We start from the raw sequence: 13,012 nt of genomic DNA on the forward strand, positions 1-13,012 counted from the left end.
ATCAAGCCTCCAACATCCAACCACCTGAAAGCAGAGCAGCTATGTACTTAGGAGCCTACCGAGTGATTATAGTTATTAGGCAAGTACAATGTATGTGTATTAACTCCATTGTGACTGACTGCAAAAAGCTGAGCATTTCAGAGGCACTTTATAAATAGTTATTACACTTAATTAGTAATTTCCTGACTTCTACAGTGCTGTCCTTAAAACACATCTTATTTTTGCATTAAATAATCAATTCATCCATTACAGAAAGCAGCTGACTGCAGGGAGGAAAGCAACACATGTTTATCAGTTGATGAAAACACAGTGTGGCAGTGAGGATGAGGAAAGGAGTCTAAAGAATCTAACCCTAACCAGAATCACCAAAAGTGCCATTGCATGGTCAGTGATCAGAAGTGGACTCAGTTCTCTCCTTACGCACTATCCCAAGCTGCTACCTCAGCAACATTAGCAGGATGCTGAGCACAGGCAAGCTATCAGTGCTGCATATTGTTTCACCAAAACAGCTGTCAGCTGTCATGAAAACAGCACTCTCGATTTTCCTTAGAAGGTGATATAGATACAAATGACACATCAAAATCAGTAAGGAGTAAATTATGAAAGATATACCCAACTTGCAAACTAATATTAATTGTAATATCTCTTGGTATATGTCAACATACGTAGGCTTAGTCACACTACGGCATTCAATTACCTGCTTGACTGTGGTGGGGAGGAGAAGCACACTGCTATTTCTCAGTGCTCTGCACCGTCATGGTTAGTGTTAGTCAGGACAAGTAACAGACATGAGAGAGAAAACAATGAAACCCACCTCTGGACAATGAGTCTTCTGAGCCAGTGGTTGATCTTCATGTGATATTTCAACCAAGTGGTTCTTTAAGAATTGTTTCAACTTTTCAATTTCTTGCTCACATTCTTCTGTTTTCTTTACAGTGTCCTGTGAAATAGTAATCCTCAAAAATAATTTTGAATTAAGAAGTACAGAAACAAACTAGTCAGTAATGCAACAAACTTGCACTGAAGAGTACTGAAGCCTCCTTTGCATCTGTAGTTACATGTAAAAGAAACTGTTTGTTCTGCTAACTTTGCACAACCCTATCCTCACTAAGTTTATTATTCACTTGCTAAAGACAAACAAACTGCTCTATCCGTAAGTCGAAGCATGGTGGGGTATTCTGCGTAGGAGCACATCTTTGCTCACTCCAGAGTAGAGCTATTAATTTGGCTATAAAATGCAAATGGAGCATATTTAATCACATTCACTACAATTTAGAACAGGTTGAGAAAAAAAAGAGAAATTACAGGGTTTCATATCAAGTTAGAAAGCCTACCTGGTTTTTATTGGTGCTCAGGTCTTTACTGCCAGCTAGTTCTGCACTGACCAAAAATGAACTGTGCTGTACACCAGGCAGACACTGCAGCTCAGAGGATAAGCCAACCGCAGTATCTGACAATTTGAATACTTCCCATAAAAATGATAAGTATTTCCACTTTGTGTGAGCTTCCTCTTCTCACATGGCTTATAGGAAAACATATATGTTATAAACAGTCAAATTCACTTCTACTCATTTGACAGTGACAGCAAAATCTCATCAACCCCCATGCTTTACTGTTCGTGCAGAAACCTGCAATCTCCCCACACACATTGCTCACGTTTGTCAGCCACAGCCTGTCACGATGTCTCAGGTAATTAAGAAATTGTTACATCTACAAATCAGAATATTTTGTGAAAATATTTAATTTGCAGAACATTTGGTGGTTGTGTTTTCCGACCCGTGGGCTGAGAACCAAAGAATATCTAAGGACTACTCCTCAGGTGTCTTCAAAAGGTAACGAAGAAAGTGCAGCCCACTGTCAACAGGCTTGAACTTACTCTGCTGATAGCAGCACCAGAACAGCCTGACAGGTCGAAAAAATCTCTGTAAAGCGTGCACAGACTCCACCTTTCAGAGCAAAGAGCCTCTCCTGCTATAACAGTAACAGTGCCGTTTCTTCAGTCACTTCTTCACAGTAGCACTCCCCTCAATAAAACACAAACTAATAAGGTTCTAAATGATTTTTTTTTTTTACTTACAGGTTTTAAAAGGAAGAAAAAAACATTTTCCCCACTAAAAAGAAAAAAAAAAGCCAAATTGGAGACGAAGATATTTAATTGTGGCCTATAATCTTAATGCCGTAGCTAAAGAATCAGAGGAGGAAAAAAAGAGTAGGACTTCTCCTGCTCAGTTTTAATGAGAAACTAAAAGTTCTTCTAAAAGAGAGATTCTCTTAGCCATACCTTCACTTCCACATGAATAGGACTGTTTAGTAATAGGTAAAATGCGTACTACCTCAAGTTTCCTTGACTAACTAAAGAATATGAACATTTTGTATACAGACTCCAATGTCTTCTGTCACAGGCCAGTACGTGAATATAGCCACTTGCCTGAAGATAACTCATCTGTTCCCTGCCTTCCACTGAGGGGCAAAAAAATTTTATTTTATCCTTTTCCTAATATAACATAAATTATGCCACATATGTGGGACTGAATCTCTTCCTAGAACTGTTGCCTCTCTTTCAAGTTATTTCCTGCTTAACACTTGCTCTTTACTTTTCATATTGTGGTAATACTAGAAGACCTACCCATGGAAAAGGCCCACCTGCCCGTAGTGTATGTGCAGGCAGGCACTGTGTTTGTTATGGAAGAGCTTACTAAAAAGGAGCACGCTAAATCATCAAATATGCAAATACTGCCACTCTCTTGCACAGAAAACCAGTAGAAGCAGCTGTAGCTTCCAGCTCCTCTTCCTGATGACGTTATTTAGGTAGTGATAGGTGTGGTATGTGACAGGCCATAATAAAAAACAGAGGGCAACATTCAACACAGATCTAAGTCACCTAAAATCCTGCCCCAAAGCATTTACACTACCTATTACAGGTTTTGCTTCTGTTGTACTTTTTCAGGTGTTACACTGCAACTTAATTATACAAAAGTTACTAGTGCAATATCCTATTGCATCACACATAGCAAGATATGGGCAAACACATCCAAACACTAAAATTTCAAAACTAATCCTCAGGAAAAATATAACTATGTATATATTTGTACAGAAAGCTTGCCTCCCATTGGCCTTCTCTATCAGGATACTTACTACCCTTCTAATGCAGCACTCAAAATGCCATCCTTTAATAGCTTTATCCTTTGTTATGCCTTAGCTGGTACTAGACTTGTATTGTAGTACTGCTGCTTTCAACCCATTCAACAGGACTGGAAAATCTTTTTTGCACAGTTTGATATCCTAGCTGCCAAGAATTGCAATTTTTCCCATCTGTTTTCTCACAAAGAAATTTCACTCAGCTACAGATTGTTGGATGCCTATAAGATAAAGGCAAATGCTGAGTAAAAAAGGTTACAGCTGTTTCAAAAAGAACAATCTAAACCTTGACCTAATGCTCCACATAAACCAGTCAGAAGTCTCACGATAACACTTTATAATTGCAAACCACCCTGTTTCTGATGGTTTTAAAGTGTTTTGAAAATTCTCAAGTATTTAATCTGGTAACTCTCTGAAAAAGGTACGTTTTAGCACATCCATTTTTCAGACATAAGAAATTGTATGGACTAAAAAAAAAGATCGTAGGGATCACACAGATCTCACATAGTCATTGCTTTTTTCCAAACTCCAAGCATGCATTAGTCATGTAGCATGTTTGAGTTTTTCTCTTGGTGTGGTGCTCTTAATTTCACAAACTGACAATCAAAGATGGAGATTAACATTTTACCTTCGACTTGTGTCTGCCTAGCCTCTGAAATGCCTAGTAAGAAGTTAGATATTCTAAAGCACTCTGCTTTACTCTAATAGGTTTGGAAAACCAAATCAGCAAAGATATCGTATCATTTTGCTAGGTGCTGCTATCATCCTGCCAAGAAGTGGATGGGTCACAGGAGAATTTTCATACCTCTGCTGACGTGGGAACATGCATAACTGAACACCAGATTGCCTCCAAGTATATCTACCCTGGGCAATGGAGCGTGATACAGATACCCCTGAATTAAAACTTTCCTGAGCTGGTACAACCACATTGCTCCATGAAGTGCTGCAGAGATACTACTTCAGGTTTGGAGACAGCATAGCTGTTTCAGAACTCATACTGCCCATGAGTTAACGCTCACTGACCTGCCAGAACTGCCTTCTCCTACAGCCATGTGTCACACCGATGATGCTGTTATATCACTTCTGTTTCCAAACCTGGTCTGGCCCACACCATCTCCAAGCCCCCTGTCACATGTTCACTTATGCAGACACATCCTTGCATGGGATCTTCTGAGGGCAGGAGCTGGCCTGCCTCAAAACAATGAATCAACCAAGTGACAGCAGTAGAAAACGGTCACTCTCCTGGCTCACTGATTTGGGAAGATCATCTTTAGTAAAAGACTTTCTGCTACTAATTGCCAGCAATTTCTATCTAAGGGCTGTCAACAAAGAATTTCCATGTTCAAGATACGTTTAAGGACTTGAACGTTGCAGATGTGAGCACCTGCATATAACACTGGACTTCAATCATCAGTTGTGCAAACATGAGTCATAAGACACTTGGGCCTTCAATTCTTCCACAATACGCTAAAACACACGGTGTCAGTTGTGACTGAATTGGAAAACTGAAATGTATTTCAAGACTATCCAGTGTGCCTTGTTGTAGTATCAAATTACACAGGAAAAAAAAAGAACGAAAAAAATCCCCAAACCATTACCCAGAAGACATACTAGGTGTATTATATGCCTGTAAAACCAATAGTGTCTAGTGATCAAAATTATTTTAAAATAAAGGTGGTTTAGGTGACAGTAAAAAAAAAAAAAAAAAACCCAAAAAACAAACAAAAACCCATCAATTACCTCCAGTAGGTCATTTTGTTCCTTAGTAATTTTTTCTAACTTCTTCAATTCTCTCAAGAGTTGTCTTGCTCTTTGGAAGACTGAGAAAGGTTGCATTTTCACCCCTGGTAGCTGAAGTGCTTCTTCGTAGGACTGTATATGAACAATGTTCTTCTGCATGGGACCAACATGGTCAAGTATAACCTGTTAGGATACAGGATAGATGATGGATGTGATACTGAGTGGGAAAAATCAACACTGAAAATTTATACTACTGTCATGATGTGCAAAAGTTCTCTTTGGTAAGTTTCCCATTTAAGAAGGAAGACTATTTTAATCTTGGAACAAATAAGTGAAAATCCATGGTGCGATTGTCTAAAGCAAGAGGAAGATATAACTTACATTTACAATTCTGCTTTTTCTGCACATACACATATTAAGTTTGCATAGTGACAAAAAAAGGGTCACATTCAGATTAGTTACTATTTACTAAGCGTGTCATTTCAAAGTTGCGCATCTTCGGCAGCGAAGACAGTTAAAAAACTGGTGCAAACCCTTTGATGTCACTCTAGCCAACTCTGGTTTTTCTTTTTTGTGCTGCAAACCAGCCATGAAATGTCCTATGTTAAAGCTAGCCATTTTATGATGGTCCTATAAACAGTCTTATCAACATAGCTGAGGAGATGAACCGGGATGGAAGCCAGGACAAACCTCTGAAGATGACTCCCCTGTCAAAGACAGGATTTCACATCACAACATTCTGAGCGGATGCACAGTTTACAATCACCTTTATCAGTTTTGGATGAACAGAAATGTGCAGTTGATACCACAATACATGTTTTAAGGAAGACTCAGTGATCAACTTAGGAAAGACAGAATGGCAATACCAACTCACAAATTCTTGGTTCTCCTAAAGAAATATGAAATCCTACTGAGACCTCATTCAGCTGGAAACTTCAGAAGAAAAAAAAATATAAATACAAACCACCTCTGGGCCTTTTAATTACCAATACTTTTGTTAAATTCCCTCTCAAGAAGATTTCATTTTAAAAGGCCCCAATTGGAATAGAGATGCTTATTCTCTCATTCATAAGCAGCCTGTATCAGGAATTTTTTGTTATTAGTGTACTATCCAGGCTTCAATTTAAAATAAGGAAGTAGGTGAACATCATTTTCCAGAAGAAGTATTACTTTAGTTTTTCCATATAATGTAGCCATTACAAAATCATTCTCTGGATAACAAAATTATGAGAGGTATGATGACATTTTTATCCCTCCCTTGAAACTGAACCTATGCTTTTTGCATTTCAGTCAGCTAACAACGTGGACTGCATGTGCTATAAAAGAAAAGATACCATAATGCTTTGCTTTACTTCACTCAAGCAGAGAAAGGAAAACCCTCTGGCCAAGGTATCTTTGCAGTGAAGTCCCTGCATGATGAAATGGTTTTATGGTAAGTCACTCCAGCCTACGTTTCCAGAAACATCTGCTAAATTTTGCCTCCATTTTTGCAAAAATAGAGCCTGATTTTCAGACTTTCAGATTACTTACTGTTTGACGTTAAGTAGAGTGATGTGCAGCAAGTGTCTCTGAAAGTCAGGCCATAAACTTTCCAAAAATGGAGACACTCAAATATGGCAGGTATGTCTGACAACACGTAAGTTACGTACTTGAGTTCTCTATGGGCATGTTCTCAATAGTGCTTTAATTCCAAATGTTTTCGTTCAAACCATGACTGTGCTTCTTGAAGACATCTCCCAACAGTCTCACCTTAGGGTTTACATTGAGCAGTTGTCTTGGACCATGTAAACTGGATTCCTTTCAAATAAAACTAAAGCAGAAGATACTCTCCAGAAGAGCCTCTGAAGACACCCAGCCACTAAAGGACGTCTGTTCTACAGGATCAGTCCAAAGGAAGCCCCCAAGACACATACAACACAGATATCAAGTCCTCTGCACCAACTATTTTGCCCTACCAATGTGTTCCTCTTGGATTACACTACTTGCTACTGTAGAAACATGTAGCCGAAATCACGGCTGAAATACTTCCAATCTTTGACCCCAGAGTTAGAATTTGTGTGACACTAACATTTCAAAGTCATATACTAAAAACTTGTTCATGGGAGTTTGCAGTCACAAAACAGCCTTATGCTTGTGAAAGCATATTTATGCTAACTTATGCATAAACATATAGGGAAAAAAGTCTATATAGGAGGTTTTCACAGACCTGTCCATGTTTAAGTTGGTCTTTAGGAGAAAATTCTAACAGATCTTCTGATGACAGGATGGTCTTCATTTTGGCAATGTTCTTCTCAAACACTTTCACATGAGATTCAATGGCATCCAATTCCTAGATTTTTGGAAACAAAGAGAATATTTTTAGATAGTACAAATACCAAAGCCAGCTTGCATTTCTGCCTTTCACTTAAATTTAAAAAGAAATACTGAAAAACAAGTGCAGCACATGCAGGATATGTTAATGGATTCTACCAATCAAAAGGCTAGTTATTATAAATTACATATCATCATAACTTCTGGAGGAATTAGGTATCTAAGGTCACCTCGTCTGTTTTAAACCCTGAATACAGAATTGAAATATGCTTGAAAAGTCACATTATAAGTTACCAGTAGTGACAAGACACTTCTCCAGTGGTGATAGTTATCAGCATAGGAAACTGGTCTAACCACACTGCTGCAGCTTCCTACATGAAGAGTCTTATGTCAGATTGGAAAATGGATCCACATACAGTACAGCTGCTTGTGAACTCTCATGGAGAGAGAGTCACAGAATAAATTAGGTTGGAAGGGACCTCGGGAGGTCTCTGGTGCCCGTCAGAGCAGGTCATTTGGAGCCTGATCCTGTTGAGATTTGGGTATCTCCTGGGATGGGGATTTTACTCCCCCTTTGGGCCCCTGATGTAGTGCTCGACCAATCTCACTGCAAAAAAAAACCTTCCTAATATGTAGATGGAATTTCCTTTGTTATAATCTGGGTCTGTTACTGCTCATGTTCTCTCTGCACACCCCAAGAAGAGTCTGGCTCTATCTTGCCTATAGTCTCCCATTATGTAGCAGCAGACAGCAGTAATACCTGCTCCCCCATCCCCGAGCTGTCTCTTCTCCAGGCTGAACTGAGCCAGGTTTCCCAGCCTTTCCTCCTACATCCTGTGCTACAGCCCGACCACCTTGGTGGCGTTCCTGGACTGGCTTCAGGTATGTCCATGTCTTTCTTACACTGGGAAACCTAAAACTGAGCACAGCACCCACATATGATCTCACAGGTGCCAAAAAGAAAGATCACTCCCATGGACCTCCTGGCTACACTCTTGCTCAGGCAGCTCAGGATGCTGTTGGCCTTCTTGTTGCAAGACCATGCTGCTGTGTCATGATCAGCTTGTTGTCCACCAGGACCACTGGTCCTTTTGGCAAAGCTGCTTTCCAGCTGGTTAGCCCCCAGCCTGTATTGGTATTTGGACATGTTCCCTCCTGGGTGCAGGACTTTGCATTTGCCTCTGTTGAATTTCATGAGGTTTCTGTCAGCCCATTTCTCCAGCCTGCCCAGGTGCCTCTAAATAGGAGCCCTACCCTCCAGCAAGATAAGCCCTTTTAATTTGCCAGTTGACAAGCCCTGCATTTCTCCTCCTAAACAAGGAGTTTCATCAATACTCCTGAACTTTACAGCTTAATTAGATGCCAAACACCTTCTGATGGTTTGTTTCTGAACAATTAACTTCCTCACTTGGCACACCTACTAAAACCAGCACATCTTTTTTCTATGCAGGCAATATAAGCTGTATTTCATAACACATGATGAAGCTCTGATATAAGGCACTTATAGATCACCCACACTTACATCAGCCACATGCTGGATCTGTGGAAGAATCTCTGCTATCTCATGCTGTAAAGTTGCTACTTGATCATCTATTTCATTTAGCTGTTGCATTACACTGTCTGTTTCAAAGGCTGGTGTTAGCTCCTCCAGCTCCAAGTAAACACTGTGTAGAAGATTTTGCTTTTGCTCTGAGTCTTCCAAAGCCATCTGGAGACAAAATAAGAGCTTAGTTTGATCCATCAATGGTGAACACGAAAGCTTCACAGAGGTTAGGACCAGAAGGAATTAGTTTTAATTTCCTGTATGTCATTGACCGTTGCATATATTCCCAAAAGCTTAGTTCAGACTAAAACACTTCACTCCTAAAGGAACCGAACTGCTGCATCCCACAGGCAGAAAACTGAGAGACTGATGCCATGATTTTAAGGGAATCAATTAGATAAAATAAGTCTACATGAGCATGACAAAAGGCATGAAGAGGAAGATTTCAAACTCAGAGAGAGGTCCCATCACCCCAAAAGAGAAAAGTATGAGATCCTGGAGAATATTCCTCTCCAGCTCTTGTGCCATGGTCAGGCTGACCCCAAGTATATGAACAAGACATGTCAGCCAGACACTTGAAAAGGGTTTTCTGCACACCAGCCTGCAGACAGCAGATGTAACAAAATGCTCCAGAAAATATCTGGCCAGTTGTGCATGATGGGAAGATTCTTCTCATCTCCTGCAGCTAACTGGATGAGCTTTTGGATTAATTACAGCGAATGTCTTCATGAAGAACAGTGAGGGTTGCAAGAAATGCATGTGATCCACTGAAGGCAAGGACTGAATGCATATTTCAACTCTAATGCAAGCCTTGGGTGCATTTCCAAATCCACTAGTTTCCCAGGCCAGAACACATAAAACACTCCAAACCACAAATGCAGGAGACAATAAGCTTTTGTCACAAAAACGTTCACAAATTTTGGAAATTACAGTCTCCCCATTGTGGCTAAGTGCTCTGTAACATATCAGTCCAGAACAGTCAGCTACTTCTTGTAAGGAATTCTTATTAGTTTTAATACAAAAATCTATGTTCAGAGCACCAACTTTCTCTCTTGGCCTAAGCCAAGGAGTGGACATATAGAAAACTCAAATTTCAAACACAAAATTGCCAGAAATCCTCTTGGCACTTGCCTGGCCCTAATCTTCCCTGTAACATTACAAACATTTCATTCTTTAAGTTACCAGTCAGAATTACCTTCAAGATACAGTGAGAACTGCCTTCCAAACCACAATTCACTTCAAAGTTTCCATCTAACACACAGACACCAAAATACCACTTTATCATTTTTGGATCACATACACACAATACAGAAAGAACCATACATATTCAGGCAGTAAAAACCGATTATAGCCAAACAGTAGGGTAACAGAAGACAATCATACATTTTTGGAAGATAGATGTACTACAGTTCAGCACTATCACAAGATAGATATGTCCAACACTGAAAAGCATCTATCTATATTTCATGAGTGTCACCTATAACTATTTTTCACTTAAAGGATTTATTGAAAACGGTAAATTATTTATGTCAGTAAGACTTAAGAATGCAAAATTGTACAGAGCAACCAGTTCTAACAAGACCATATATCTGCATTAACACTTACCTGAAGGTCATCAGTATGTTTGCGTAAGCTTCTTGCAGAGTCATTTTGAGCATCTGCTCTTAGCAAGCAGTTGGTGTTTTCTATCCAAACTTGCACATTCTTCAAGAGTTCATCATATTCTTCCATCTTATTGGCAGCCTAGGAAATGAGAGGATTTTACAAAAAGGCACAAATGCATTTCTACTCACTGTATAGGATAAACACACCTATGGACAAGATTAAAAGAAAACTGGATGCATTTTCATCAAGGTCGGTTAAATTAGTACAGTGAAATAAAGATCATAATTGTTCTGAAACAGTTTCATGATTTCAGGCTGTCTCCTCTAATCAAAGGTAATTTTGGTGCTTATGTGCGTACATTTCATGGGGGCATTGTTGTGATTCATATAGCTATGTTACTTCAATAGATAGCCCATTAGCAGAGTCATAGAGAACCATCTCGTCACCCATCCAGGGGCATGAATTCCCCATGCTAACCCCCATCAACCATGGTGCAGAGTCGGTCCTTTGGGGTAGCAGCTGGAGGTGTGCCACTTCAGAAACTCTTAGCTAGAATAAGCTAACGCACCTACAGCAGGCTTTTGACTCTCTATTCATTTGAGAGCCTTTGATGATGTTTTATGCAAAGCCTTTTTTTTTTTTTTTTTTTTGTTACAAGATGTGATTTTTTTTAAACTTTTACATTTGCATCTACCTTGTTTAAAATGGCAGTTCTGTGCTCGGCAAGTTGCGAGACCTGTTGGTACTGCTGAAGGGGGGTCACTAAGATATCCATCAACTCCTGTGCATGGCAGGAATCCTGCTCTACTATATCATGCACTTCTGCATCCAGTTCATTGAGTTTGTAATGCCAAAGGTCCAGCATATCCCAGATTTGCTGCATGTGGAGAGAGGGGAAAGGAAATACAAGGTCAGGCTCAAAGATAACAGCAGAGTTATTTGTTCTTCATGTGGGACGTGGAATTGCAAAGATTTCCGAACTGATATGACAAGAACAGAACACTCTGCATCTACTGGTGTAATTCATAGTTGAAAAAAACATGTATTTTCCTGTGAGAAAGAATTGGTAAAATATTCACCAGCTAAATGCTTGCTTGAGCTTCTCCTTTTGCAGACATAAAATGAATGGAGGGCCATTTTATGTTCCTGCTAAACCAGGCTCTGTAGAAACAACCAAAAATCTTTTAACACCCGCAAAATTTTTTTGGCAAGATTACCTTCTGAACTTCTTTGGCTTTTGCAATATTTTCACTCTTCTGTTGTAACATCTTTTCAATAGCTTGAAGGCCATTATTAATAGTTTCTGCTTTTCTTTTCAGCACATACTGAGGAGAGCTCTGCAAGATTTCAAAGCTAACCTGTCAGAGTAAAGAGAAAATGATAGGGGAGATTACAAAGATCTGCTTGTTTCTGTGCACCACCTCACCAAAAATATTCAAATTCTTTTTATGTTTCTCTTGACAAGTCACTTAAAAACACAGGAATGGAATTACATTTGCAGGGAGCAGTGTTAACGTGAGCAGGTTCAACGTTTACACGTTGTTCAATAATTTCCTCTCACTTAAAAATGACTGATCAAGAAAGGCAATCCCTGAAGAAACAAACAATAAGACACTGCAACTCCCTGGGTGCTTTGCTTCAGCTGCCCCTGTTCTAATCTGTAAGAGAGGCTAATCATGTGCATTGTTGAAAGGGTCACATTTAGATTCGTGCCGTAAGAAACCTAGAATGACACCTTTATGCCCCAGCTGACAGCTATTACTTCCATGTAACAAATAAGGGAATATGGAAATGCGTCAATATATAGTGAATTTCTAAATATAAATTCAGAGATTTATACTAAAATAAAGGGCTCTGAGCCTGATAAAATATGTGGAACTTGATTTTACTCTGCAGAACTCCACAGAAACAAAAAATCGGTACACTAGAGGGCCTGATTTTCTATGTAAAGAGAAAAACTCTCAAGTAACCTGAAGTTGAGTAATTGCCTGAGCACAGAACTGAGCGACACAGTAAGGTACCAGGTTACTATAGACTAGATGAAGTGCAGGGAGAAAGTCCTTGCTCTTAGCCCAAAGTGACGTCTTTTCTTACTAAACACTGCTAGCTGCTAGGGTCAGCCAAGCACCAGGAACTTGTTAAATCATGGTAAATTCTTTGCGTGCTGCAGCCCTAGGATTTATGGGGCATATGCACATTGCACAGCTTTATGCTGCATTGATGCAAAAGATTTCTAGTTTAGTAGTTATTCTGGTTTGAAGCTCCTTATACTGAAATATTTTATCCTTTTTGTGGGAAGAGGAATTAAGATAATTATTTAGTTAATAAATTATTTATCCATTTTGATTTCTTAATTTTATTAACATTATTTATTATTTATAGATTCCAACACATAGTATCAGACCAATATAATAATACCCATAGTAAGGTACTGTATTGATAAAATTGCATTAATCAAAATAAATACATAGCAAAAAGAACTACAGTGCACCTCTCAAATATTCATGCTTATACAAAAAAGCTATGAAGTCCAGTCTGTACTTAGTGCCTAAGACTCCTTGGAAAAAGGAACTCAGACTGTAATCACTGAACACTTGACCATTACTACTATCCTGGAGTATATCAAACATGGAAAGTTATTGATGTTTGTAGTGCTAGCTTCCAAAATAGAACAGA

General features: G+C 39.2%; 1 protein-coding gene across 1 annotated transcript in view; it reads right to left on the reverse strand.

Moving 5' to 3' along the window:
* The window catches only part of SYNE2 (spectrin repeat containing nuclear envelope protein 2), a 183,772-nt gene that overhangs the window by 91,409 nt on the left and 79,351 nt on the right, over positions 1–13,012 (reverse strand). The window contains exons 56-62 of the mRNA XM_050898321.1: positions 11,554–11,694; positions 11,031–11,213; positions 10,337–10,474; positions 8,711–8,896; positions 7,085–7,207; positions 4,879–5,061; positions 815–940 (exon numbers count right to left, since the gene is read on the reverse strand). Coding sequence (XP_050754278.1) covers positions 815–940; positions 4,879–5,061; positions 7,085–7,207; positions 8,711–8,896; positions 10,337–10,474; positions 11,031–11,213; positions 11,554–11,694 — 1,080 coding nt within the window. The remainder of the gene's footprint in view (positions 1–814; positions 941–4,878; positions 5,062–7,084; positions 7,208–8,710; positions 8,897–10,336; positions 10,475–11,030; positions 11,214–11,553; positions 11,695–13,012) is intronic.

This window comes from Gymnogyps californianus, chromosome 5 (genome assembly GCF_018139145.2).
Source record: "Gymnogyps californianus isolate 813 chromosome 5, ASM1813914v2, whole genome shotgun sequence".
Lineage (NCBI taxonomy): Eukaryota > Metazoa > Chordata > Aves > Accipitriformes > Cathartidae > Gymnogyps > Gymnogyps californianus.